This window comes from Protomyctophum bolini, assembly GCF_963924005.1.
Source record: "Protomyctophum bolini genome assembly, chromosome: 7".
In the NCBI taxonomy this organism is placed as follows: Eukaryota; Metazoa; Chordata; class Actinopteri; order Myctophiformes; family Myctophidae; genus Protomyctophum; species Protomyctophum bolini.
In genome coordinates this window covers 29,849,342-29,875,160 of record NC_137868.1, presented here as the reverse complement: position 1 = coordinate 29,875,160, position 25,819 = coordinate 29,849,342, and the positions used below count along the sequence as shown (strand labels likewise).

Genomic DNA, 25,819 nt, shown 5'->3' with positions numbered 1-25,819 from the left:
TGGCACTGCAGTGGAGCCTAGCACACGGTCGCACCCAACTCTCTGTTGAAGAGAACATGTTTAAAGAATATATACAAGTGATACAGGAAACTCATTTCAACTCCACGGCCACCAGACTAAAGAAGCTTTCAAATCAATCTGCAACTTAATTAATTTGACATTACGTTGTCATCACCTATACATATTTCATTACCTCACACAGGCCGTCAATGCAGACGTTTGAGCTGTCCTGGGAGCACAGCGTTCCATCTTTGACTTTGCTGGCCAGGGCAAAGAAGAAATCATAGCCTTCAGCAAAGCAATACAGCTTACACAAGTCTTGATCTGGGAGGAGAGAGACTGGATTAAATATCCACACTGATGAGCTTGCTGGGACCGCAAGTTCTACATCGCATCTTCTCGTCATATGAAAAGAATGGATTAGTGATACTTTCCAAAGACAGGAAGAGGTCGTCCTTACCGTCCACTCTAGTGTAAGGCCTCCAGTTGTAGTACCATCCTCTGAACTGTTTGCTGTTGAACTCTGCACACTGCTGGGCTCTGTAGTCTATGGCGTTGGACGGACAGTCCTCTGTGTTACACAGCTTGTAGGACCTGGAGGAGCCATCACAGTACTTTCCTCCATATGCAGGTCTGCAGGAAAAGGAAGGACAGAAGGAATAATCAGGATTTACTGCTACCGAGATTAGTATAGAGTTTAAAAATCACACCCGTGTGAAGTGAGGGGCGCTAATATATTAAAGTCTAACTCATGTTGATTAGGTGGAGATGTAAAACAAACGGTGCCAACACAAACATTAACAATAAATAACAATAAAGAGACAATATGACGTAAATGACACATAAATGACGTACATTTTCCCTTGATTGTCAATTACAAAACAAACATTGAACTAAAGACAAACATTAAACCTGTGTATAGTACTTCAAATCACACGGGTGAAGTGAGGGGCGCCGCCGCCCAGCCGCCCACTGAATTTATATCGCCCACATGACGTCTTACGTCGTCATTTAGTGCCCTAAACAAACATTAATGTCCATAGACTTGGCTGGCAAACAATTTAGATGATAAACGCTCTGAACAAGCATTAAAAATCGAATACCGTCTGCCATATGACGTAATCTTCAAAGGACATGCATCGCCCCTCAAAAAAGGAGTAGAGATTAAGTAATAATAATAATGAATTGCATTTTTATAGCGCTTTTCCAAATTCTCAAAGCGCTTTACAATGGTTCATTCATTCATAAATTGGGAGGTGAAGTGGCGAACAGTCGACGCCAGCGTCCTCACTTCCCACACCAACCAACTCACTGGAGGCAATGTAGGGTTCAGTGTCTTGCCCAAGGACACTTTGACATGTGGACAGGAGGAGCCTGGATTCGAACCACCGACCCAGGGATCATTGGACGACCTGCTCTACCTCCTGAGCCACAGCCGCCCCAGTACGAAGGGATCTCTCCCTCTCTCTGGCTATCTATCTATTGGTGAGCTTGTAAATCCACACTGACGGTCTGCTGTAGAATCAATGCAGTCACATCAGTGTGGCAGAGCATATCATTGTTTTAGAATTTACAAACGAGAATTGTGTTAGCCACAGTGTCAAGCTGTGCTATGTCTCCATACCTCAAGTTAATTTTGGAACATTAGGATGCTCGGACAAACGAGACATGTTTTGTCCAAGCTAGAGCATGCGCTCTCCAAGCTCCCACATTATGGCGATCTGCATTTATCAAATGGGAATGTACTGAATGCTCTCTAGAGAGCCCTCTGAGCAACCTCAAGAATGCAGTTTCATTTGTGGGGATACAGTTTAGCTAGCTCAGTGGCCTTGTGGTTAGACACCCTGATACTGGGTGGTCAGGGTTTAATCCCCGGCCAAGGCATACCAAAGACAATGCAAATAGTACCCAGTGCCTCCCTGCGTGGCACTCAGAATTAAGGGTTGGCTTGGGGATACAGTAAGTCACTGCAACATACTAGCGTCATGTCCAGGCCAGGGGGTGTACTTGTACATCAAGCTGCCTCATGCTACAGAAACAGGAAATGGGCTCCTCATGTATCATGTATCCTTGGGAACCATCGGTTCCCAAGGCTACTTACTTACAGTTTAGGTAACACATGAAAAATTACTCAGATGATAATGTAATAACTGTATACTTAACTGTAACGCATAAAACTCACATAAAACTCTGAAATGTTTGTGTATCGAATAGCCGAGTGGAGGCCCATTCCATTCACAGGTGCATATCCCCAGGCTATGCTCCAACTAATCCTTGGCTCAGGACAATTACATCTTCTATAAGCCCTCCAATCACACCATCACTGAGCTCTCTCTCTCTTTCTCACCCCATCTCACTTACACCCACACTTATTTTCCTCTCATTATTTCCTATCCGTTTTTCTTTCTGTGCCATCTCTGTCTTTCCCTACTTAACCGTTTCATCCTCTCCGTGTCCCTCAGTCTTTTATATGTCCCTTTCTCTCCTTGCCAGCTTCCCTCCTCCCCTTCTCCCACATCTATTATTCCCTACTTTATCATTCCTGCTCTTGCTCTCTCTCTCTCTCTGACATTCTCTCCCTGTCTGTCTCTGTCTAATCTATCCCAGCACTTGACAGGATCTTGGCACGGTAGGGTAGTTTGGTGATGAAGAGGTGGCCCCAGCGTTTGTGGCGGACTGACTGAGTGACTGATTGAGTGCATACTGTAAAGACTCAAAGAGTGAAAGACTGGAGCAAGCAGTAAGCAAAGGAAGTGAGAGATCTGTGTCAGCGATCTTCACTATTTCAGTAATGTGTCTTACTATGCTGTCTCCAGATGGGCCTTGGGTTTCGGGAATAAATGAGAGATAAACATTAATTTAGTAAATTTACACAAGTAATGTCCATTTTCAAGTCTTGATATAATAGGTGTTGTTCATGTACTGACGTGAATTTACAGCGTACGGTGTACGTCTGGTTTGCACATTAGTCAAATTATGTATTTCCATACATGTGTGTGCGTCATGTACGTGTAGTGTTTGTGTGTTTATACCTGGGGTTGGTGCACTGCCTCTCTCTGTAGGTGATGTAGTGTGTGTGTGTGTGTGTGTGTGTGTGTGTGTGTGTGTGTGTTTCTACCTGGGGTTGGTGCACTGCCTCTCTCTGTAGGTGATGCCGCTCTCACAGCTTCTGGAGCAGGCTGACCACTCTGACCACTCTGACCACTGACCATGCTGAGGCCTGGGCCCCTCGTCTCCCTGTTTGACACACTGGCCCCTACGACACCACTGGAGGGAGGGAGAGAGAGAGAGAAAGGAAGACAGAGGGACAAAGCAAAGTGTCAAGAGTGTCCAAACAGCTCTGTTTTTGTGTGTTCGATATAAAGATGTGGGGTACGGTTTGAGAGAACAGCAGTGGGTGTGTGTGCTCAAGGAGGCATGTATCGAATATCTTCGCATAACTCAGCAGGTTTCAATGATTTAAAAAAATCCACAAGGGAAGATAAACAAAAACATAGCCACACTCATGCTTACCCCACAGACTGATCTCATGGTGCTTCACTGAGAACCAAACAGCTGATTTCCCCTATAACTATGTTCCCCCTGCGGTGGAGTGCCATGAATTCCTAAGTGAGTGTGTCATTGTTTGCATTCAGTTTAATTGTCCCGCTGAGGGAGTATATGGGATTAAACCATCACGTTCAATACATTGAGAAAAGCAAATCAGCTTTCAGTGAAAGAGAGAGGGAGAGAGAGAGAGAGAGAGAGAGAGAGAGAGAGAGAGAGAGAGAGAGAGAGAGAGAGAGAGAGAGAGAGAGAGAGAGAGAGAGAGAGAGAGAGAGAGAGAGAGAGAGAGAGAGAGAGAGAGAGAGAGAGAGAATGGGAGAACCTAGAGGAAAGAGGGATGGAAGAAACAAAGAAACAATGCCAACAATGGTACCACTATTAAAAAGAAAACATTGCCTCCCAGCACAATGAGGCACAATTCAGCTTCTTCAATGGATACTTGAAAGTTTATTAGCCCTGATTTGGGTCACGAAGACTCATAGAGGGACAGGTCAAAAGAAGCGGTGACCAGAATATCACAGTCCATTAAAGGACGAGTACTTAAATTTGAAATCTGTTGCACGTGCAATTAACAGCTCAATAAAGTTTAATAAACCCTCATAGTATCCAGAGCTCTCTATATGGTTAACGAGCCGTTGTCCCAGTCAACTTCACCATCCCATGACGCAGTTACTCTGTGTGAACACTGTCACAGTAGCATGAATGATGCCATTCTGAGGATTCGCTTTGAGTTTCTGGTTCTTTTTTTGGTACAAAGTACAGTGAGCGAAGATGTAATTTAAGCATCCTTCAATAACAGCTAATTAAGTCTCCAAATTGCTATGCTTTTGATAACAGCATCTATGTACTGGTTTCTGCAGGCATGTTTTCATTTGAACCGCAAGTCTGTAACTGAGATCTCTTAAACGTGTGGTTTGTTTGGTGAGATGTTACCATGGAGCATCGTGTGTTGCCAACAGAGGTAAACACACACACTTCTAGAGTGATAAAAAACAGATCTAATCGGTGCCACTGAATTAAAATAACAAAACCCATTTCAGTAATGAGATTACTTTAGCATAAATCCTCCCTTATTATGATTCTTGCAGTTGAAAGATAACTTGAAAAAAGAGATGTCTACACACAAGCATAGATACATAGATTACACACGCATGCACACACACACACACACACACACACACACACACACACACACACACACACACACACACAATGCACGCAGGCAGGCAGGCACGCACGTAATAACTCACCATGTCAGGCCCACAGGCAGAGCCCTCGGCAGCTGGCATGAATTTTGTCTCACACTTCCTCCCAACACGATGACACCACAGAGCTTTGCAGATATCCTTAAGGCACAAACACAAACACACACACACACACACACACACACACACACACACACACACACACACACACACACACACACACAATTAGAGAATGTATTAGAATTGTTATTTTGATCAACATTTGCCTGTTATCTGTCCTAATGGTACCACATCAACGAACAAAATAGTTTTGGGTCAGAGAGGCTAAATCTCATCAAATGGTGGTTCGTGGCTTAAATGCTGAATAAATAATGGACCTTGATGTGAATAAGTTTGAAAACCACTGTCAAATAAAGGGTGTTTATCACTCTCCTCAACTCTCTACACAGGAATGCGGGTTAACATTTTATGGCCAACCAACAGAAACAGATTAAAGTTTGTTTGATTCATATGAAACTTAATCAGTTTTATGGTGGTAGATAAACAAATTTGAAAATAGGCCTAGAAATAACTGATTTATATGAACTACTGTATGTTGTTATATGAAACTTAACCTCAAAGACTTCAAAGTTAGAAAGAGGAAGTCAACTTACTGGTAAGAACAGAATAGTCTGTACTCTGCACTGTTGTAGGTCTCAGTAATGAGTGGACCTTTCAGCAGGTTATATGACACTATTATTATGTTCAAAACATGCTTTCTGGCACCAAATTACAGTAGCTGGATTGTTAGAATACTCCTTACAACAGCTGTACACAAAGCCAGTGATGGGAAAACTGAATTGTCAGAAATAATCTTCTGGGCAGCTATAAAAAGTCAGGGATGGGAACTCTGTGAAAGACAACTTGTGTGAATAATGATCATTTGGCCAATCTTCTTTCAGTCTTCTTTGTGTTTGTGTTTCCAAATGTTCAACTCTTTAGGAGTTCAGCCAAACAGTACTATTGAAATATATATAGAAGAAAAAGCAAAGGAAAGCCAATATGTCTGCCAATGGTTTGGCTTGGTCGCATTCAGGGTCATAAAAAACTATCTGGGAGATAGAACGGTCCCAGTAGATGACTCTAAATAAACTCTTTAAAATCAACAACATTGTTATTGTTCCCCCCGATCTATATTTTTGCAGACCTACATTTGCATGCATCCATATCACACAGAGTAAGCAGGCCAACAGATACACAAATATATAGTAAATAAAGGCAAATATGTTATACTCTCCAAGCATGAAATGCACGAGTGCACAAGTTCAACAGCAGACTTGATAGGCTGGCTATCATGGCTGGCTTTCTTTCTCAGTGGTATATTGCACATTCACATGGGAGGATTGGGAACTTCCCCTATTCTCAAAACTGTGTCTGGGTTGCTTGAGAAACATGGCCCGCTACTTTTTTTTTGACATGTCCACATTGTTACTATATGAATGACTATATCAGATTCTGACAACTCAGTGCAGATGCAGACAGGCACCCCTGCCCCTTGTGCTCGCTGCCAAAAGCCATCATGGATCCCATCCCAAGGCCTATTTGTGCAGCTGTTTTGCTAAGTCAGGGCTTTTCCAATAGTAAAAAGACGAAGAGAGAGCGCACGGCAGCGAGGGGGAGAGAGCAAACGATGGACAGAGAGAGAGAAAAAGAGAGAAACTGTTGTGTTTTTTTGCCAGGGTAACCCAGCTCCACCCATACCCCATCGAGAGTATATCATTTGGCTCCTCCAGTTGTTCCCTTATCTTGAAAGGGCCTGCCAGAAAGTTTCATGAAATATGAATTCATAACACAATAAATTGGACCTCAGGGCCGAATAATAATGCTGTAATAAGTAACAAGAGTCTGGAGAGGGATGAAGTATATGTGGACCACTTTGGTGTTTGGTGTCCAATGCACCTTGCTGACCATGAAGCGTAAGAGAGGAGGTGCACATTACAAAATCCCCAGTGTTCATGAGAGTAAAAATGGACCAAATGGCAGCAGCAAAAGGGCGGCTATAGCTGAATAGGTAGAGAGGCCTTCTGGGAACAAGAAGGTCACCGGTTTGACCCTTGGCTCAACTAGCCTACATGTCGAAGTGTCCCTGAGTGTCTTGCTCAGGGACACTTCCCTAACTTCCCTTCCCTCCGGGGACCAGCACATTTTCCCCCAAAACAACTAGCAGAGATGCTCCACTATATCAAAACAATGTGTGGGCAATTTGTTGGCTTATAAGGATAAGGAACACACACCCTATATTCAGGGTGTCACACCCGACTCCCAGGTCAATCCACACATCTAATAAAACAGGCATAAAAATTAATAACAGCTTTTCAAAGTATAAGATATACAATGCCTATGAAGGAATATTAAACACTTCAACGGAAGAAATATAACTCCCCAGTGCTTTTTCTTTTGTCGTTGTTGGTTGTTTTTGTAGTTTTTGAGAACAGATATCCTATATAGAGTTGCACACAGATGTTTATAATATATGTTTATAACATAGTTATTTAGACTAACAATAAAGAACACGTGCACACAAGTAAGTCCTCAGTGTTCATTTCACTAAAAGTGTACAAATGGAACAAATGGACGCTAACAGGTCCATTTGAACATTGTAAAAGTGAAATGAAGTGTACTTTGATCATAATGTGGTCCATTACACAGCAGGTCTCTGTGATACAATGGGAGAGCAACAAGGAGAGATTCCCATTGGCGACACTCCAGCATATATTTAGCTTTCTTTCCCAGTGAGTATTTCATGGGGAGCAGTGTAACTCTGTCTGTGGTGTGTGTGTATGTGTGTATGTGTGTGTGTGTGTGTGTGTGTGTGTGTGTGTGTGTGTGTGTGTGTGTGTGTGTGTGTGTGTGTGTGTGTGTGTGTGCGCATGCTCGCGTGTGTGCGTGTTTGCTTGTCTGTGACTCTGTGTTTGTGTCAGTGCGTGCGTGCGCGCGTGTGTGCGTGCGTGCCCGTGTGTGAGGGCAATCAAGCCTAATGTTATCAATCAGCCAATCATTTCCTTCTGCTTGGCTTTCTCTATCGTCTCCCCTTCTTCCATTCCCCCCCCTCACTATCTCTCATTTCTTCCATCAACACCTCCATCAACACCTCTCCTCCTCCTAGGTGTAGGCAAATGCCACCAGATTTCTTTGACTCATTAGGTGCCAAGTCCATGACTTATTACCTGCCTCAATTCCAAGATCAGGCGGGAGAAGAAAAAAAACTCTTAGGAAAACACAGCCATGAGATTTTAACTCCTTTTTAAATTTGTGTAGAATGACATAATTGAGATGAAATCTGTGTACAGTACATCCACTTGAGGCCATATTTCACTGCCGAAAAGAAAAATGGACCTCTTAAAAGGTTTCAGTATGAAATATCCATTCAATAAAGCCAATGTTTTTTTTCCTTCTCTTTTCGCTGACAGGACCTTGCGTCTGTTCTATTTTCCTATACTTTCAATGGTTTACCTTCTTGAAATCTAGGGTGCAGAGTTTGGCCTTCTCCCCAAACTGCCATTTGCACTGTGTGTCTGCGTCGTACAGCTCCCCAGGCAACTTCTCCGGGTAACGATACTCCTTCACAGATATGGGCTCATCTGATAGACACAACGCCTGTGCAGAACTGGAGGAGAGGAGAGGAGAGGAGAGGAGAGGAGAGGAGAGGAGAGGAGAGGAGAGGAGAGGAGAGGAGAGGAGAGGAGAGGAGAGGAGAGGAGAGGAGAGGAGAGGAGAGGAGAGGAGAAGCAGAGGAGAGGAGAAGCAGAGGGGCAGAGGCCAAAGGACAGAGAGGGTTCCGGGAGAAGATTAGAGAACATGGGGATGATAGCGGAGCAAGCACAAATTCATCATTCGTCTCATCTTTAGTGTTGCTGATAAACGCTCATGCAGGCATAAACCGACATAAATGACAGAAGATTATAAATCTCATTTGGGGACATGATTGATTGTCGGCATGCTTAGCTCACACATACAGAATATCTGTCTGCTTCAGACAGGACTGTCGCGTGTTGCCCTGGTAACATAACAACAGCCCTGAGAATAATAGTTTTAATGCATCAAGCACTTGGTCGTGGCAGACATAATAAACGCTTGCTTGTATCACTCATACTCTAACACGAGTGGGGGGAGGGGGGTTCCCACTGTTAGCTGATATCATCAGTAACTATACAGAGACATGTTTTACAGCTTAAACACTGCAGGGCAGAGGAATATAATGCAAAGTATGTTGAAAAGAGCTGAAAAGGGCAAAAAATGTTGGCCCACGGTGATAGTGAGTGTTCCTGATTGCTTTAGCAGAGTGTGCACTTGTGTGCTTGTGCGTGTGTATATATGTGTGCATTTCATCTTGTGCAATCTTCCATTGCTTTATGGGCCCTATGTGCCTACAGAGAACAATACTGTTCTGCTGTCATTTCACTGGATGTTATATATTGCTGTATTATTCACATCAGTAAGAATGAAAAATACATTACATTACCAGCACACACACAGGCACATAAGGGCATGCGCTTGAATGCATATACTGTAAAGTGTATACATGAAGAATTCTACAGTATTTCTAGATTTTAGACATTTGATGTACTGAATTTATAACAAAACAACAAAGCCAGCTCTAAAATCCTTTACAAATCCATAAAGAATCAAGCCTTCATCTTTGCAAATCTGTAAAACATTTGCTTTATGTGTAATTGTTTTTTTTATATATATAATGATGTATGTTATTTATTTTATAAATAGTGATGTGAGCTTTTTTTTTTTTTTAGCTATTGTCACAATTTTTTCACAACACAATCATATGACAAAGTATACAATAGGGATATACAATAAGTGGTTACTTGGCTGTCAACTGGTACATATACAAGTTTGAGCCAATCAGTGTACAGTTGAATAGGAGAAGGATGGGGCATGACTGGCTGTTGTGTAAATGAGGCAGAGATCATACAATTACAGCCAATGTACTGTAAGTACATGGAGGTACATGGAGGTGACCCACTGGCGTTCTGGAGAACTGGAAATCTTTTTGAAGGGAACTTGCCGCTATGACCCAAGCTTCTGTCAGCCAGATTGACCAATGCAGTGATGGTCTCAAATTCCACTGCACACTAGACCTTGTCTCGAGGGCACAGCAGTTGAGAACCTCTGCTTAAATGCGTGTTGCTGGAAATGAGTTTCTCCTGTTTTCCTGACTTTGACAGCGTGGCACCAAGGGGGTGAACCGTCTAGGAGGTCTGTCTGTGTGTCTGTGTATGAGTCTGCGGATAACCTCACAAACCACTGGACAGATCAGTGCCAGATTTCTTGTGCACACAGCCAGAAATCCCCAAATAATTTCCCACATATTTGTTTTTTGTGTGAATATTTTTCACAGTTTGTGAATTCATAAGCTCAGGCACGCTGTCCTGCCTTCCCTCCATATCTATCTATCTTCTATCTATCTATAAATGCACCAAGTCTCTGTCTGTGTGTAATCCACGTAACTGAGAACCGTTTGCCCCACCAACTTCAAATTCAACACATGCGTTCCACACCACCACAGGGCCGTGTCGAGTCCATCGGTTGTTCAGAAGCTCCCCAAAAAAAGCCTCTGCCCGGGGTCCATACATGGAGCTGGCCTGTTCTGACATCAGCAAAACTGACATTATCTGTATGACATCATCAACATGAGTCACATGGAACTATGCCGATATTAGACCCTGTCTTGTTTTCATGCACCTACTAGTGAGTCAAGTTGCACCAGAACAACTACTCACTCCATCATCTGAAAGACAACGGAAGGTCTGGAATGTCATGTCAATGTGTGCACTACAATGCACCCGAGATTGACCATTGTGGGACCCTGACTATATAATCTATGCATCCTGACCTTGAGTTACATACCTACTTGAATTCACTCATTGAGATTTAATCTTTTCAATAATAAAATGCAAAAAGTAATGTGACAGCTTGGCTGTACAAACTATCCCTCTATGCAAATAAATCAAAACAAACTATATTCTGCTGCATAGAGTAAAAAACTTATAATAATTATCTGATAACTAATTAATTTGAACTTTTATTGTTTTGTTTGTTGCCAATGTTGCTACTGATGATGCACAACAAATGTCAGTGTATTCTGACAATAAAGTATCATCATATAAAAACTTTAAAAAAAATCTATTATATAATTGAGGAGAGACTTCCGCACACTCAACTTACTAATAAAAGCATGTTGATGCCTGAGGAAGGTTGAAAGACCGAAACGTATAAACGCATATTGTGGACATTAAATAAAAAGCTCTCGAACCAGCAAGTGGCAGTGTGCGGGTCTCCAAAAATCTACATTACAAGCTCACAAAGCTTGCAGATTGGCCATTGTCACTATAGCTACTTGTCAGGCAATGAAAACCTAAGTGGTTAAGCCTTGTTCTAAGGACTGTTGGTGTCTGGCCCCCACGGGAACCACTGAAGCTCTGCTTGTAATAACATTGGCAACAACAATGATGCTATATCTGTCTTTGCCAGTATGCCTGAGTCACAAATCTCTTCCCTGAGCTTTCAGCCAATAAGAAGTTTGTGTGGTTTTCAGAGTCATCCAGCCCTCTTCAAATGGCCTCCGACCATGCAGGATCAAAGCTGACCATCCCTTAGATAAAACTGTCGACTAAACGAAACTGACTGTTGGCCTAATTGACGCAGACCCCTCTTGGTCATGACTAACAAAAGAGAGACTGCATTAACCAATTAAACCCTATTGACCGGAGTCCCCCAGGGGTCTATAATAGGCCCTTTCCTCTCTACACCAAATCTGTTCACCGGAAATAGACAATGCTCACAACACATCAAGTTGAGGCGTGTTGTGAGCTTGTACAGTAGATCGGCAGAATGTTTGGCCCCAGAATAGGGACACTAAGTTTACTATACTATGTTTGGTCTAAAATATGACATGCTTTGGCTGAGCACAGCACTCAATTACATAAAAAGGCAAACATGCAGACAGTAATGGAAAGATACTGTCTCAACATTAACAATAACTCAACACGGTGGAAAAAGTTCTATAATCACACAGTGGTTTGCAAAGTGGGGTCTGAGGCTGTTTGATCAGGAAAACAAATCATCCCTTATCGGTCTGTATAACTAAGTGGAAATGGAACCAAATGGACCCATGAGGGTCCATTAAGAGTCCATTTGGTTCCAATTGCGGACCCTTATGCCTCCATTTATGTGAGTTATGGGGGTCCATGGCCCAATTCATACCAAACTGGTATGAATTGAAATTAAAAAAGTTAGAGAACCGCTGACATGCAATACTCTAACCATGAGGGTGTTTGTCAGTGAATGAGTGTAAGGGAACTACGTTGGCACAGAACTCCCCGCCACGTGGCCTCCGGGGTGACAGGAGTTTAATATAAGGCTGACAGGCCTAACGAGGGTGAGGTCATTCTGGCTCTAATAACCCAGCGAGGAAATACACTGTCTGTCCCCACCAGTCACACAGCTCTGGGAGACCTGACACTTCGGTTAACACACTGGTAAATTTAGTGGAAGGCTCCGGTCCGGAGCTATCTGGTTTCACACACACACGCGCGTGCACCCACACATACACCCACACACACACACACCCCCACTCACACACACGCCATTGTTGTCTGGCAGAAACCTTGTATCTCCATATTTCAACATTTTCTTTTTTTTTCATAAATGAATGCCCTACTTTGTCGTGCAAGATTGTCATATCAGATCTACAAGCTTGCGCATTGTGAGATTGTAGATCTGGAATTTTGTGTGGTTAAGTGTGTCTGTGGGTTTTATAAATATTGAACAAATAAAGTATTATTAAGAGCTAGTGACAATTAACAGCAACATCCTTTGTTTGAAGCACAGGCTCTAATGTCCCTTTCCTGAAAAGTAACATACAAGGTTTCCACACGAAGGCAACGAGGACGCACACGCACGCACGCACGCACACGCACGCACACACACACACACACACACACACACACACACACACACACACACACACACACACACACACACGGACAGATACATACAGACACGTCCATGATCCTTATTTGCTCACTTAAGCGAGTGCAGACATGAATATACGTCCCCAAGAACATACATACTGTATAGGTTATTGTAGACATGCTTACACACTTGCATGAACTCAAGCTTGTGTAATGCACGCACGAACACGCCCCCGCGCGCACACACACACACACACACACACACACACATGCACACTAATCATCTCTCTCAGTCAGAGTCATTTTTTTTCTCACTCACACACTTACATGCACTTTCACACAAATACATCATACCCTGCAGACACTATCTGTAATACAAGACAGCAGAATAGTACCACTGCATATCAGTCAGCATGGCTGATACATTAGCTATATTTAAGCCTTGATACTGTAACAGTAACACATGCATGCAGCCATGCACTGCACACACACACGTGACACACACACACACACACACACACACACACACACGCACGCACGCACGCACGCATGGACGCACAATAACTGCAGTTTGTTCCCACATTGGTAAAACAAGGGATGTTTTCTATTACTTTTAGTATGTTTTGGAACCGGTCTGTGTGACGTGTATGTTTAATTGTTGTTCACATGTCTAATATTTAGAACCTCTGGGCTGATGAGCACCAAAGTTATTGTTCACACTGCTATTAGGCCTATTGTTTTTCTCAAGTATTTTTATTTTATTTTTGTGAATATTCAACTTTATTGTTGTAATTTAAAGCCACAGGTGGCCGCATCCCGCTGAAACATTGCCCAAATAATGACGGCAGATGTCATAGACTGGTGGAGCCACAGTATGCACCCCAACGAGCACCGTCAGTTATGAACTTTGGATCTAATCTGTATTTGTATTGTATTTGAATTGGATGTTAAAACGATTAAAATCCATTTTTCCTAACAATCCTCAGGGCAGGGATAAATTAAGTTTGTCTTGCATGTTCTGTTGGTGATACACACATTCCACATTTTCCCCATTAAAGTGACAGGTTTATCTTTTAAATGATCACAGTAATTGTATCGTTATTAAGAACGAACACATTACACACGTTTGACACAACGTATTATTACTGTTATAAATGTTGCTCACTTGAGGAAGCGGCTGAGGTACTGTCGGCTGCAGGCAGACCAGGAGAAGATTCCATTGTGGCCAGCCAGGGTGGGAGACATGATATTACCCTCAGACTTCTTGCAGACATTCCCCTCCCCATCATGGACCATTCCAAAACTGGAAAGTGAAAAAGAGATTTTTTTTCCCCCTTCGTTTTAGAATGTTTTATTGAAATATTCAGAGACAATAAACAAACGTATCACAAAAGCTATATGAGCACACAGCCAATTTCTTGCAACACCATCATACAACAAAGCATTAAATAGGGGTTTTAAGTGGTTAAAGGTACAGTCGTGCTCAAGGACAATACACTATACAGTGTACTAGTATACACTATGCTGTATGTTTCAGCAGATGCTTACTTGTGTCCAGACTCGTGGGCGATGGTGAAGGCTAAGCCGAGTCCAGTGTCTTCATTTATGGTGCAGCTCCTGTATTTGCTGCACATCCCACTAATTGGAGCAAAACCTGCCCAGAGACACACAACAGGAGCAGAAGAAGAAATACATGAATGAAGACAGATGCTTACCATGTTATTAAACCCTAGTTCCAACCCTAACTTACTTACTTACGTAACGCCTAAGTTCATACTAAGTTTGAGTTTGAAATTAGCCGGGTGTCTGCAAAGTCCTGGAAAATATCTGCAGCTGTTCAGACTGGTCTTGTCAGCAAAATTTGAAACGATTCAGTACAACAATCAACAATTCCATACAATATAATCAAACTTTATTGGCCTTTTTAAGTCTCTTGCCAATATTGGCAGTAGATCATTTCAACACCGTTTTTAATGCAAATGTGGTATATTGAACATGTGGTACTTATATTCTATTCTTCATTGTTGTCCGGCGGTTATAGTCGTGGCACTTTTACTTGCTTTTATTCACCATGAATTGAGGATAAAAGCAAGCCATGCAGTTTAACTAAGCCACAAAGAACCCTGTGCTTCAAAGTATAGCCTGCTCTCTGTAGCTCTTCTGCTCTTAAGCAGATGCGACAGCTAACAGTTGCCTGTTAGCTGAGGAATGCATGTTAGAGCTATCAGAAGAGTCCTTGTGACGGGTGAACCCCTCTAACCGGTTAAAGTACGGGGCTCTACGGGCTCTGGGTGAATTATATGGGAACATCCCCAGGTCCCACTGCACCGTCTCGCCCCTCACTTTAACAAACAAAGACAAATCCAGTCTCTTGGTTTTTTTTCTCTCTCTCTGTTCCTATATCACTTTGTCAGTAACCTTCTCTCTCTCTCTCTCTCTCTCTCTCTCTCTCTCTCTATCTATCTCTGCGTACGTGCGTGCATGCGTGACTGCGTGTGCGTATGACAGACAGACAGAGAGACAGACAGAGAGACAGACAGACAGACAGACTCAGACAGACAGACACACACACACACACACACACACACACACACACACACACACACACACACACACACACACACACACACACACACACACACACAGTAAGTACTCCTGGCCTTCAGTCAAAAAGGAAAGGACCCATAAGGGACCCCTTTAATGTCTTTGTCTTGGTGAGAACTTAATCTTCTGTTATTTCACGTCTTGGACTCCCAGAGTCAAGTCATTCTCCACAGAGCACCAAACACCCCTGGAATTAATTATGAATGAATGTGTTGAACTGAATAACAATCACACTCAACCTCAACGTCAAGCCTGACAGTCTGTGAGAATGTTCATTTTACACCTATCTTGTGTAAAGAAAACTAGATCATTGACATGATATCATATATGATTCGTAAAAAAATGAAAATAAACAGGACGCAGGGGGACAACCTGACATTAATTTGATGAAATCTGTGTTTAAGTATAGCTCTAATGGTGACAGCGTTAAAGATTTATCTCACACCTGTGGGAATCACACTAAGACAAAATACACACACACACACACACACACACACACACACACACACACACACACACACACACACACACACACACACACACAAGCATGCAAAGACAAAATTACACTTCCACCGCCAACTTTAACGTTGACTTCAAAGTTTGGTCTTTGTACCAGCTAATATTAGCCCCAGTCTTTACTGTGAAAGCCGAGTTCAAAGGTATGTGTGTGTGTGTGTGTGTGTGTGTGTGTGTGTGTGTGTGTGTGTGTGCGTGCGTGCGTGCGTGCGTGCGTGCGTGCGTGCGTGCGTGCGTGCGTGCGTGCGTGCGTGCATGTGTGCGTGCGTGTCCGTTTGCGCTGGACTGGTACAAGCGCGTGCATGCATGTGTTGTTCTCTGTACACAAGATGGAAGTGTACAAGACAACATAGTGTTGCATTGTCATTACCACACCAACAGGCTGCTGTTAGATGGTTAACAAGCTGTGCAATCACAGAGACTGTGAGAGTTAGCATGTAAAGCAAGTTGAGCTACTGTACAGTCTCTCACCTAAGAGCAACCACTTTTTCCAAAACCACAATATAGTATTTAACATATTACTACTACCACTGCAATATCTCACTTAAACTAGGAAATGGACTGTCACTATTCACCAATGCAGCTTTGCACACCTGCTCTTAATTATGGACTATGTGAGTTCATGGTGTGTTTTTATGTTATTTCAGCTACCCTATAACATAAGACAATTTTCTTAATGTACTATTCTTCTTTCCATGTCCTACAGCTAGCCTGCAACTACAATCCCGCGTTTGTTTTGGGAAGCTGCAGAAAGTTCAAAATGACTGCTGAATTTATTGCACCATTTGGAAAGTTACAACACCCACCCATGTCAACCTCTTGACAAGAACAGTTTAATATTTAATACTACAGTAGACCTTAAAGTTCTGAACATCTGGTCTCTTCTCCAGGACATTGGGACATACCGTGAGACAGGGGAGAGACACACCTTCCCAGAGTAGTGTTGAGAAGGCGTGTGTGTGCGTAAGTATGTGCGTACATGCGTGTTTGTGTGACAGAGAGTGTGCGAGAGACACAGACACATAAAAGGGCACAGTGTGTCACCTTCCAGTCATAAGTATTCAGGAATACAGACTCAAGTACACTCAAATATGATGTTTTTCAACATATATAATGAATTCTGTACTGGCCATATATGGAGCGTGTCTTGAGTGTACAGGGTTCGATGTGGTCAGATCAACATATGGAATGTCAGAACAGGTCAGCTCCATATCTGGAGACCTAGGGGTAGCAGCGGGGACAGTGTCTTGAGTGTACAGGGTTTGATGAGGGCCCAGGTAGGGCCGGGCCTCCATTTTCGGGCCTGTTGAGAACTTTTAGCCAGCTGCCGGGCGCGGCTGCAAAAATAACCTTGTGGCAGGCCCATCTAGAGTTTAAATCGACAGGTATCAGTCAAAAGGGAGTCATCGAAGAGGAAGGATGGATGGGGAAGGATCAACATATGGAATGTCAGAACAGGTCAGCTCCATATGGTGATCTAAGGGTTTGAGGTCAGATGTAGAGTTGCTGGCCAATATTGATGACACTAGGGATCTCCATATATGGGCACTCCCATATTAATAAGCTTAATATTGATGACATCAGGCATTTCCATCCCTGAGGCATGATCATATGGTCATGCCTCGTGACCATATGGTTGCACGCACGCACGCACGCACGCACACACGCACACACGCACACACACACACACACACACACACACACACACACACACACACACACACACACACACACACACACACCTTGTATTACATTTGCCAAGCAACATGCACCTTTCATTTTAAAAAGAAGCACAGACAGTAACACAAAGAGACAGAGGACAATGTGAGCTGTATACCCAGAGTGTCACAGGGTTCGTTCTTCCAGGAACAGATGTCCAGGCCCGTGAGGAGGATGGCGTGGTCGTGCCGGCGGCCCTCGCCGCCCCCCAGAGTGGACTGCCACTGGCAGAAACTGTTCAGCGTGTGGTCTGCGTGGTGGTTGATCGCCAAGCCGTCCTGCAACACACAGTGGTGGGGAAAAGTAGAAATACTCTGTTACGAGTAAAAGTCCGAAACACAAAATTTGCTTGAGTAAAATTACAAACGAATGGGTCAAATTGCACTTAAAATACCAAAAGTATGAAGTACTCCGAATAAGCTCAGAATGCGCAATGTGAGCTGGAGTAAAGAGAGAAAGAGAGAGAGAGAGATTCAGAGGAGTGAGAGAAGAAAAGCCAGGGAGAAATGGGGGATGAGGGAGAGAGTGAGAGAGATTAGGAGGATACAACATGGGTATGTGCCACTGGCACAAAACTATTGTGAGAGGATTAGGAAAGAAAGATGTAATGAGAGGGGAATACAAAGAGAGAATGGGAGCTAATATAGCTAGTATGATGTAAGAAAAGTCATGCAGATACAAGTATACCTTCTAGAAAAGTACTGAATGAAATGAACTGAATTTAATTGAATCCAATTGAATAACTAAACTAATTGCATAACAGTGATAAGGGCCAGTGCTGTGTGAGTGCCTAGGTCTAGGATATTGATGTCTGATAGCGGAAAATGGTTCTTATCCCAAACAGATCCAGTCCCTTCTCAACAATGAATTTGCAATATTCTCTGACTCTTCTTCTTAGGTTAAAGGCAGCATGAAATATAGCACAGGAGGTGCAGATCAAGCTATAGATGGGTAAAATTGTACATTCACTTTTGAAATTCCTATCCTCAATGTTGGCTTCTTGTAGAAGACTCAAATCCATGACCGTTTCACACAGGTTGATGGAACCCTTTCTCCTCACCCACATGACTCTTACAATACATCCCACCTGCACTCTTGCACGCTCCCTCTCTCTCTCTCTCCATCTCTGTCTCCGAGAATTTCCCCTAAATCTGGCAAAGACCCAATGAAATGTATACCCTATAATTAAAGAATCGCTGTATAAATACTTAGTTGTTAAGGCGACCCAAGGAAACTCTCAGAGGGACTTAAGCGATTTGGGCCTAAGGGGGCGATACTATCAGCAAATAAACAAACAACACATTTTCACGAATTTAAGATTAAATGTATGCCATTTAAAATTAAATGTAGTGTATTGCATACTCAAAAGGATCAGCTACACCACCGTTTCTCAATGTTGGGTTACGGGTCTGTTATCTCTGGGACCCCATTCTACAATACTGCAATGTTAGTAGTAAAAGTCTAGAATTCAAAATGTACTTAAGTTAACGTATAAAATATTGGCATCAAAATGTACTTAAAGTACTAAAAGTAAAAGTAGGCCACTCATTGTGCAGAATATTTTTGTTCAAGTTTTCAAATGTATAAAAATCTTTTAACAACAATCTTTAAACAAGCTCACAATGCGTCGCATTGTGAGCTTGTAGATCGGCTATTTTCAAATGGTCCAAATTCATATAGAGCTGAAGTGGTCAATTGTTTGTTTTGTAATAATAATAATGATAATAATAATAAATAAGTAACTAGCAAGTAGCAACTAAAGTTTGCAAATAAATGTAGTGGAGTAAAAGTACAATGTGGAGTAGAAGTAAAAGTATTGGAAATTGGAAATACTCAAGTAAAATACCTCCAAATTATACTTAACTACAGTACTTAAATAAATGTAAAGTTACTTTACACAAAGGTGATAACAATTCCACAGGACAAACATAAAACGAGCCAGTTACCTGTTCCTCATCCAAGAGCACAAGACCCACTATCACTATGTTGATGTTCCCCCCTATTGTTCCGTCTTTGAAGAGTGTGGACACCTGCAAGACACACACACACACACACACACACACACACACAAACATCCAGTCCTACTTAACCACAAGTAAAAGAAAAAGCATACTTTAAAAAAAAGATCGATCTACAGGCTCATGTTATGTGTCTATCTCTGCTATTTTCTAAATACTGTATGCTAGATATCTTTCTATTTTCTGTCCACCTATAATGATTGCCCAAAATTGGGAAGTCAGGGTTAAAGTTGCTAATCCAGTGCTATCTTTCGTTCATGGAATACTTTTATTTGTGTGTAATTGTCTATCAAAGTATGGCTTCCTGTCGTAAAACAAATATCTGTTATCTGTTTATAGTTCTCAAGTTAACGTCCCCTTTAAAATCTTGCCAACAAAATAAACTTTTTTTGCACATACTGAATGCTCTGATTGCAAGCAAATGTGATTGTGTGCTGGCGTTAACAATTGACTCCTTTCACAGTGAAACACTAGGCACTGCAGAGTTTCCCACCAACAACAACACAGGTGGAACACATTTCCACTGGAACTATGAGCGTAGATCTCTTCTTCAGGGTTCAGGAATTTGAATGGGGTGACAGGGTCACAGCAGGCTGGGATGCTTTAAGAGATCTCTAGTCGTCGAAGATATGATAACACTGGGATGACTGATGACGGATGTTCCCAATTCAGCTTATTCTGCTCATATCTTTACATCAATCAGAGCGGCGGATTTGCGCTTTGAAACTGGCCTGCTGATCTCTCTTGCTCTCCCCTCTTTCTCTCTCGGGTCCAGTATATCTCAGGTGCCACTCGCAGCATACAGTATCTTTTTTTTTCAGGAAACCTTTCATTTTTTCCTTATGTTTCCTGGCTTCCACTGACTCATACAGTAGATAGACACAGGGCTGAAGTTTGTTATTGGGATAAAGGAAAGATCCTGAAGCCAGAGAGGCCGCGCAAGTCACTTTCTTGTAGTGAGGTCTAGTTGTGTAAACAATTGCCTAATATGCTCTAGTGATACCATTTGAGATTTGCTCCCCCTTCAGCAATCAACAGTGAATCAGTGTTTTCCTTACCACCACAAAAGAAAGTAATATGTATCTGTTGTTTCAGTGAAAGGTTTTAGTGGTTCATATGGCCAAAGAGCCGAGTTAAGACGTTTTCCCATGCCAGGAACATTTTAAATTAAAAAAATACCCATTGAGTACCCATTTTCAACTGACTCTTGCTAATCCTATGCTGCCCCAGTAACTCAGTATAGCCATATATACTGTAGCAGTATATGCTGTGTAGCAGACCAGAATATGGAGTTATCTGAACTCCAATCTCTCTTAGGGATCAGGGAGAGGGAGATCAGAAGGCGATGTAAGTCTGTGAAACTCCATACTGTATTTAGATGACTCTGAAAGACGGGTTGTGTCTGCTCCGACCCGGCCAGCTGCTCTATACTAGAGGGAACCGTGTTTTGAAAATAGATGGATTATCTGCGGATTTGTCAGTCAGTCGTTAAGTAGTCAAACGAGCGCAACGAGATCTGTTTGGAGATCACCTGACAGGGTGAAAGATCTGTTTGGAGATCACCTGACAGGGTGAAAGATCTGTTTGGAGGTCTCCTGACAGGCTGAAAGGGAGACAGAGAGAGTGTTGTGGTGATGACCTCATCAATATATGGGTTTTGATCTCCTTTCATGTTTCCTTTCAGATAAGTTAAGAGTGTAGATATGGAAAACTCTCCCATTTGCACGGTATTTAAAAGCACAGTGTGCACACTAAAGGTCATGCGCAAAGAAATATCTCAGGCGCAATTTTATGCATGCAATCCATGCGTGCACCTCTTGTAAACTGTACCATCGAGTGAAAACAAAATAACTTGGACGAACAATTAGACATGGATACAGTATATGCTCATGCACTGTTTTGGGTATACCACCTGGCCCCTTCTCTCTCCCTCAACTGGAGTTCACAGGTCAATGATGTTCCTCTCACCATGTTGAGCACAGTGAGAACGTATGTGGTGATGTTCCTCTCACCATGTTGAGCACAGTGAGAACGTATGTGGTGATGTTCTCACCATGTTGAGCACAGTGAGAACGTATGTGGTGATGTTCTCACCATGTTGAGCACAGTGAGAACGTATGTGGTGATGTTCTCACCATGTTGAGCACAGTGAGAACGTATGTGGTGATGTTCTCACCATGTTGAGCACAGTGAGAACGTATGTGGTGATGTTCTCACCATGTTGAGCACAGTGAGAACGTATGTGGTGATGTTCTCACCATGTTGAGCACAGTGAGAACGTATGTGGTGATGTTCTCACCATGTTGAGCACAGTGAGAACGTATGTGGTGATGTTCTCGTGTTTCTCTCACCATGTTGAGCACAGTGAGAACGTATGTGGTGATGTTCTCGTGGCCGTGGTTGTCCATCATCTTCCTGTCCACCACCACCAGGGTCTCCACATTGAGCTTCTGGCTGGCATGGTGCTTCGTCAACACGGCCCTTTTGTTCCTGGGGATGAACTTGTACTCATCAGGAAGGATGAAGACCTCCTCCAGAGGAGGCTTGGGCATGTCTGGTAAGAGAGATGAATTATAGGGGCACACAGTGACAAAAACATGATAGCCTACCTAAGCCTAGTCCTTAGGGTTAATTACGCATAAAGTGCACACGTGTTAAATTAAGATTTTACTCTGTGCATTAAAAAGGAAAGTGTATGTACGTAACAGTTTGGACCAGAAGTTTAATTCCAAAACTAGGAATTTATTTCAGAATTAAAGTGATTCTGAGGCATATTAAATCAGGCTCAGCTGAATTTCTTTGCAACAGAGGTCTCTAGTACAGACCAGTTTAAGGGGGAAGAAAATCTCAGTTCAATCTGCTACAAATCTACAATGCAAACCTAACGTGGTGAGTCAACATGTGACTCAAACAGGAACAAAGACTTATATCTTCACATCAACTGGCCAGCTCTGCCCTGTTTTTAACTCCGCTTTTGAAGTTGAGCCACCTCTGGGAAAAGAAGTAACTTCTCACATCCAAATTCACTTAGACCCAAGGACGTGAGGTCACCAATGAAAGCATGGTAAGGTCAAAAACCATTACTCTTGAGACAATCACCAACTCTTAAGATCTCCTCGCACGTTTTGCAGGTTATCATAAACTTTCACCCCTAGCAGCCAGAGCACGATAAAACTAGAAAGGGTAGAAAGTTTGCTTACACAGCCTGGAAAGCAGGTGAGTGACCAAAGTGCCGTTTCGGATAAACCACGGCACAGGTGTTCAGTGATGTCATCCTACGAGAATGTAAACATTGGTGTGTTTTCACAGGGGACAGGCAGCTGGCGCTCTGTGGTGTGACGGTGATGGTGCTGCTCTCCAGTTCCTACTAGCGCCTCTCTTTGAAATGACCCCAACCTCCACGACATCAACTGATCATGAGATTACTTTTGGGAGAGCAAACACGTATAACCGTGTTAAAGGAAAATCCCTCTGCAAGCCTCCACAAGTTAAGTCATTCATGAAGTCAAGCGAAAATATGTCAAGAGAATTTGAGATCATTACATTTGTCATACACTGTACGTCTTCCTTCAACTGCTTTCCTATTATGCTCGAGGTCAAACCGCTAAGGAAGTTATTGCAAAAATGTCAGTCTAATTTCGTCCTTGAGAGAAAACACTCATTTGTTGGATAAAATAAATATCAAATCTCCCATCCAACCATGTAGCAGTGCAAAATGAAGCTATTTCGCTCACTACCAGCACATCTCTGTGTTCAGTTAGGCCTACATCTTGTGTTCCAAATTTGGTGATGATGAGTTAATCGGAGTGTTGAAAAGTAGTACATTATCTGTTACGGTGACTCAACACAGGTGGTGCATTGATGACATCACACTATTCCACTTTCTCCTTGGTGCCCCTATTTTGCGCATGTGTTTATATGCTGGGATTGAAGTGGTTAAGCGACAATTGCATGAAATAGCCCATCTAGAAGCTCACACACACATACCGGTATATCCCATTTACAGATTGTAAATGGGCTATATTCAATGTGTGACGCCATAGTAAAAATGAATTATTAGAGATTGCCCTTACATACATTTCCTCCGTCTTCCGCAGAAATGTTGTTTCTGCTTCTCTCCGTGTCTGTAGTCATCGCCATGGCGTTGTTGTTGGCGCTGCATTTGGTCACTGCTGTTATGGTGCTGATGATGAATGCCATGTTGCTGTGGGCGGTCTTCTGCAACAGTGCTGTCGGTGGGGTCCGTCTGTGAATACGTGGACCTCTTGTTGAGAGCGTGTGTGCTACGATCGCTCGAGTCGGTTTGTGTGTACGTGGCGTGCTCATGATGATCATCATGCTGTTTGGGAGCGGTGGAGTCTCTCTGTGTGAACGTAGGTCTCCTATAATGCGGTCTATATTGCTGGTGACTTGTCTGACGTGTCAGTGACTCTGAGTTGCCCCTGAAGAGTATGTGTGGTTGATGAGTGGAGGCACCAGTAAAGTTCTCCCTCTGGGCCAGCTCGGAGGAAATAGGTCTGAGAAAGTAGTCCGCATCCTGTGTCCGGATCAAACCTGACTAGAGACAAAACAGAGAGTTTTAGCAGTGGTTCTTCAATCAAACTGGGTAGATGTGTCTCTTTAGCACTGTCAGGCTCAATAAAACAGTTGATAGTTTTTGGCAGGGAAAGAAAACAAAACTTATTTTAAGTTGTGTTGTTTCAAGTTTTGAGTTGCCTTTTCTTTAGTTGTATTGTTTTATATTGTTGTCAAGGCCTTGATTAAATAAAAAACCACAACATTTATTTCATTTATTTTATGACATTTGTAAGGGTTTTTCACTGACATTGAGCCCATCTACAATCCTACTTGGTAACAAACACCTCTGACAGCATGTAGACATAATTCTGTCCTTTTCAGCATAGTAGGGAGGTGAATGACACTGTCCCACCATTCATTTATCTTCCCAGTCTGCCTCTGTCAACAATTAGTCAACATTCACCTCTTAGGTCACTGCAAACTGACCCACTCCTTACATTCAACCTGATCAAAAGACTGGCTGCGTTTCTGCATGTTCAACATCTGTTTTAACTGTCCAGGGTCAAATGTTATCTCTGCCAAATCTAAATAAGACTTGGCTAGCTAGACACAGGTTGGGTTCTGTCAAACAAAGCCAGTGGTTTGATATGGGATTGAATGGGCTGGATGTCAGTGGTTTCACAAAGGAAAAAAAGAAAGAAATCCAATTATGTTTTAATCTAAAGAGAATGAATGGATAAAATCTAACATGAATGGTCGCACACAAATTTAATACATCACAATGTATTACTTTAGAAAATTAGTAAGCAAACAAAGCTACTTTGTCATTTTAATACAGCTTAAATTACAAACAAAAACATGCTCCCTGTCCTTCCATGTGCTCTGTCTCTCTGTCTCTGCTTCAAGTCCTCTCAATCTGTTCCCCTTGTACAGTATGGTTACAGCATTTCTGAATTTCCCTTGTATTCCTTTTTCAACGTTTTCTTTGAACCCCTCCCTCCACCCCCTCGTCTCTCCATACACGTGCCACATCTGTGTTGACAGTCAATTGGCCCCATTGAGTTAGTACTGTAAATGTTCTTGGCAGTAATGGTGGTATAAAAAAAGAGAAAGAAACCTGTTTAATTGACTGCTGTCTCTATGGCGATCTATGAGTTGAGCGTGAGTTCTTTTGTCACCGCAGCTGTCACAGTGAAAGACGGCTCCCACCAGAGTGGCAGATCGTAGCTGGACCAAGGTGTGTGACGTGTGTGTGCATGCGTGCGTGCGTGCGTGCGTGCGTGCGTGTGTGCGTGCGTGCGTGCGTGCGTGCGTGCGTGCGTGCATGCATGCGTGCGTGCGAGTGCATGCGTGCGTGCCTACATGACACCGTGGGTGTGTCTAGTTCCAATCAGTCAGTCCTGCCAAAACAGGGCTGTATCAGTGATGTGTTTGATGTTGTTATAATGAGCCACACTGCTGATTTTCCACATTTCATCACCACTAACTAACACCGCTGCCCCCGCCAACCCATCAACCACAGATCAGGAAGCCAGTGGAACAGCTAGGGCCCCTGGAATAGGTTGCGACTGTGTTAAAGCACTGAAGTTGAGAATGATGAACTTGTGCGAGCGTTTGCCAATAAAGGGCTGTAACCTGCGACCACAACGACTGTAGAGCTTACAGCTTTAATCCTCTAGTGTGATGAGTAAATCCAAGTGGAATTAAGAGAATTGTAGCGATCACA

At 42.8% G+C, this 25,819-nt stretch overlaps 1 protein-coding gene across 2 annotated transcripts in view; it reads right to left on the bottom strand.

Annotated features, from left to right (window-relative positions):
- Positions 1 to 25,819, bottom strand: part of adamts16 (ADAM metallopeptidase with thrombospondin type 1 motif, 16) — a 62,484-nt gene that overhangs the window by 22,680 nt on the left and 13,985 nt on the right. Inside the window, exons 4-15 of one of the 2 annotated variants that reach the window (XM_080767729.1) lie at positions 23,653 to 24,133; positions 21,927 to 22,129; positions 19,504 to 19,587; positions 17,676 to 17,835; positions 14,267 to 14,372; positions 13,884 to 14,021; positions 8,244 to 8,397; positions 4,797 to 4,892; positions 3,119 to 3,267; positions 461 to 633; positions 194 to 324; positions 1 to 42 (exon numbers count right to left, since the gene is read on the bottom strand). The exon at positions 1 to 42 is cut by the window's left edge and continues 82 nt beyond it. In XM_080767729.1, coding sequence (XP_080623855.1) covers positions 1 to 42; positions 194 to 324; positions 461 to 633; positions 3,119 to 3,267; positions 4,797 to 4,892; positions 8,244 to 8,397; positions 13,884 to 14,021; positions 14,267 to 14,372; positions 17,676 to 17,835; positions 19,504 to 19,587; positions 21,927 to 22,129; positions 23,653 to 24,133 — 1,917 coding nt within the window. The remainder of the gene's footprint in view (positions 43 to 193; positions 325 to 460; positions 634 to 3,118; positions 3,268 to 4,796; positions 4,893 to 8,243; positions 8,398 to 13,883; positions 14,022 to 14,266; positions 14,373 to 17,675; positions 17,836 to 19,503; positions 19,588 to 21,926; positions 22,130 to 23,652; positions 24,134 to 25,819) is intronic. The other variant, XM_080767730.1, reaches the window with a different exon arrangement.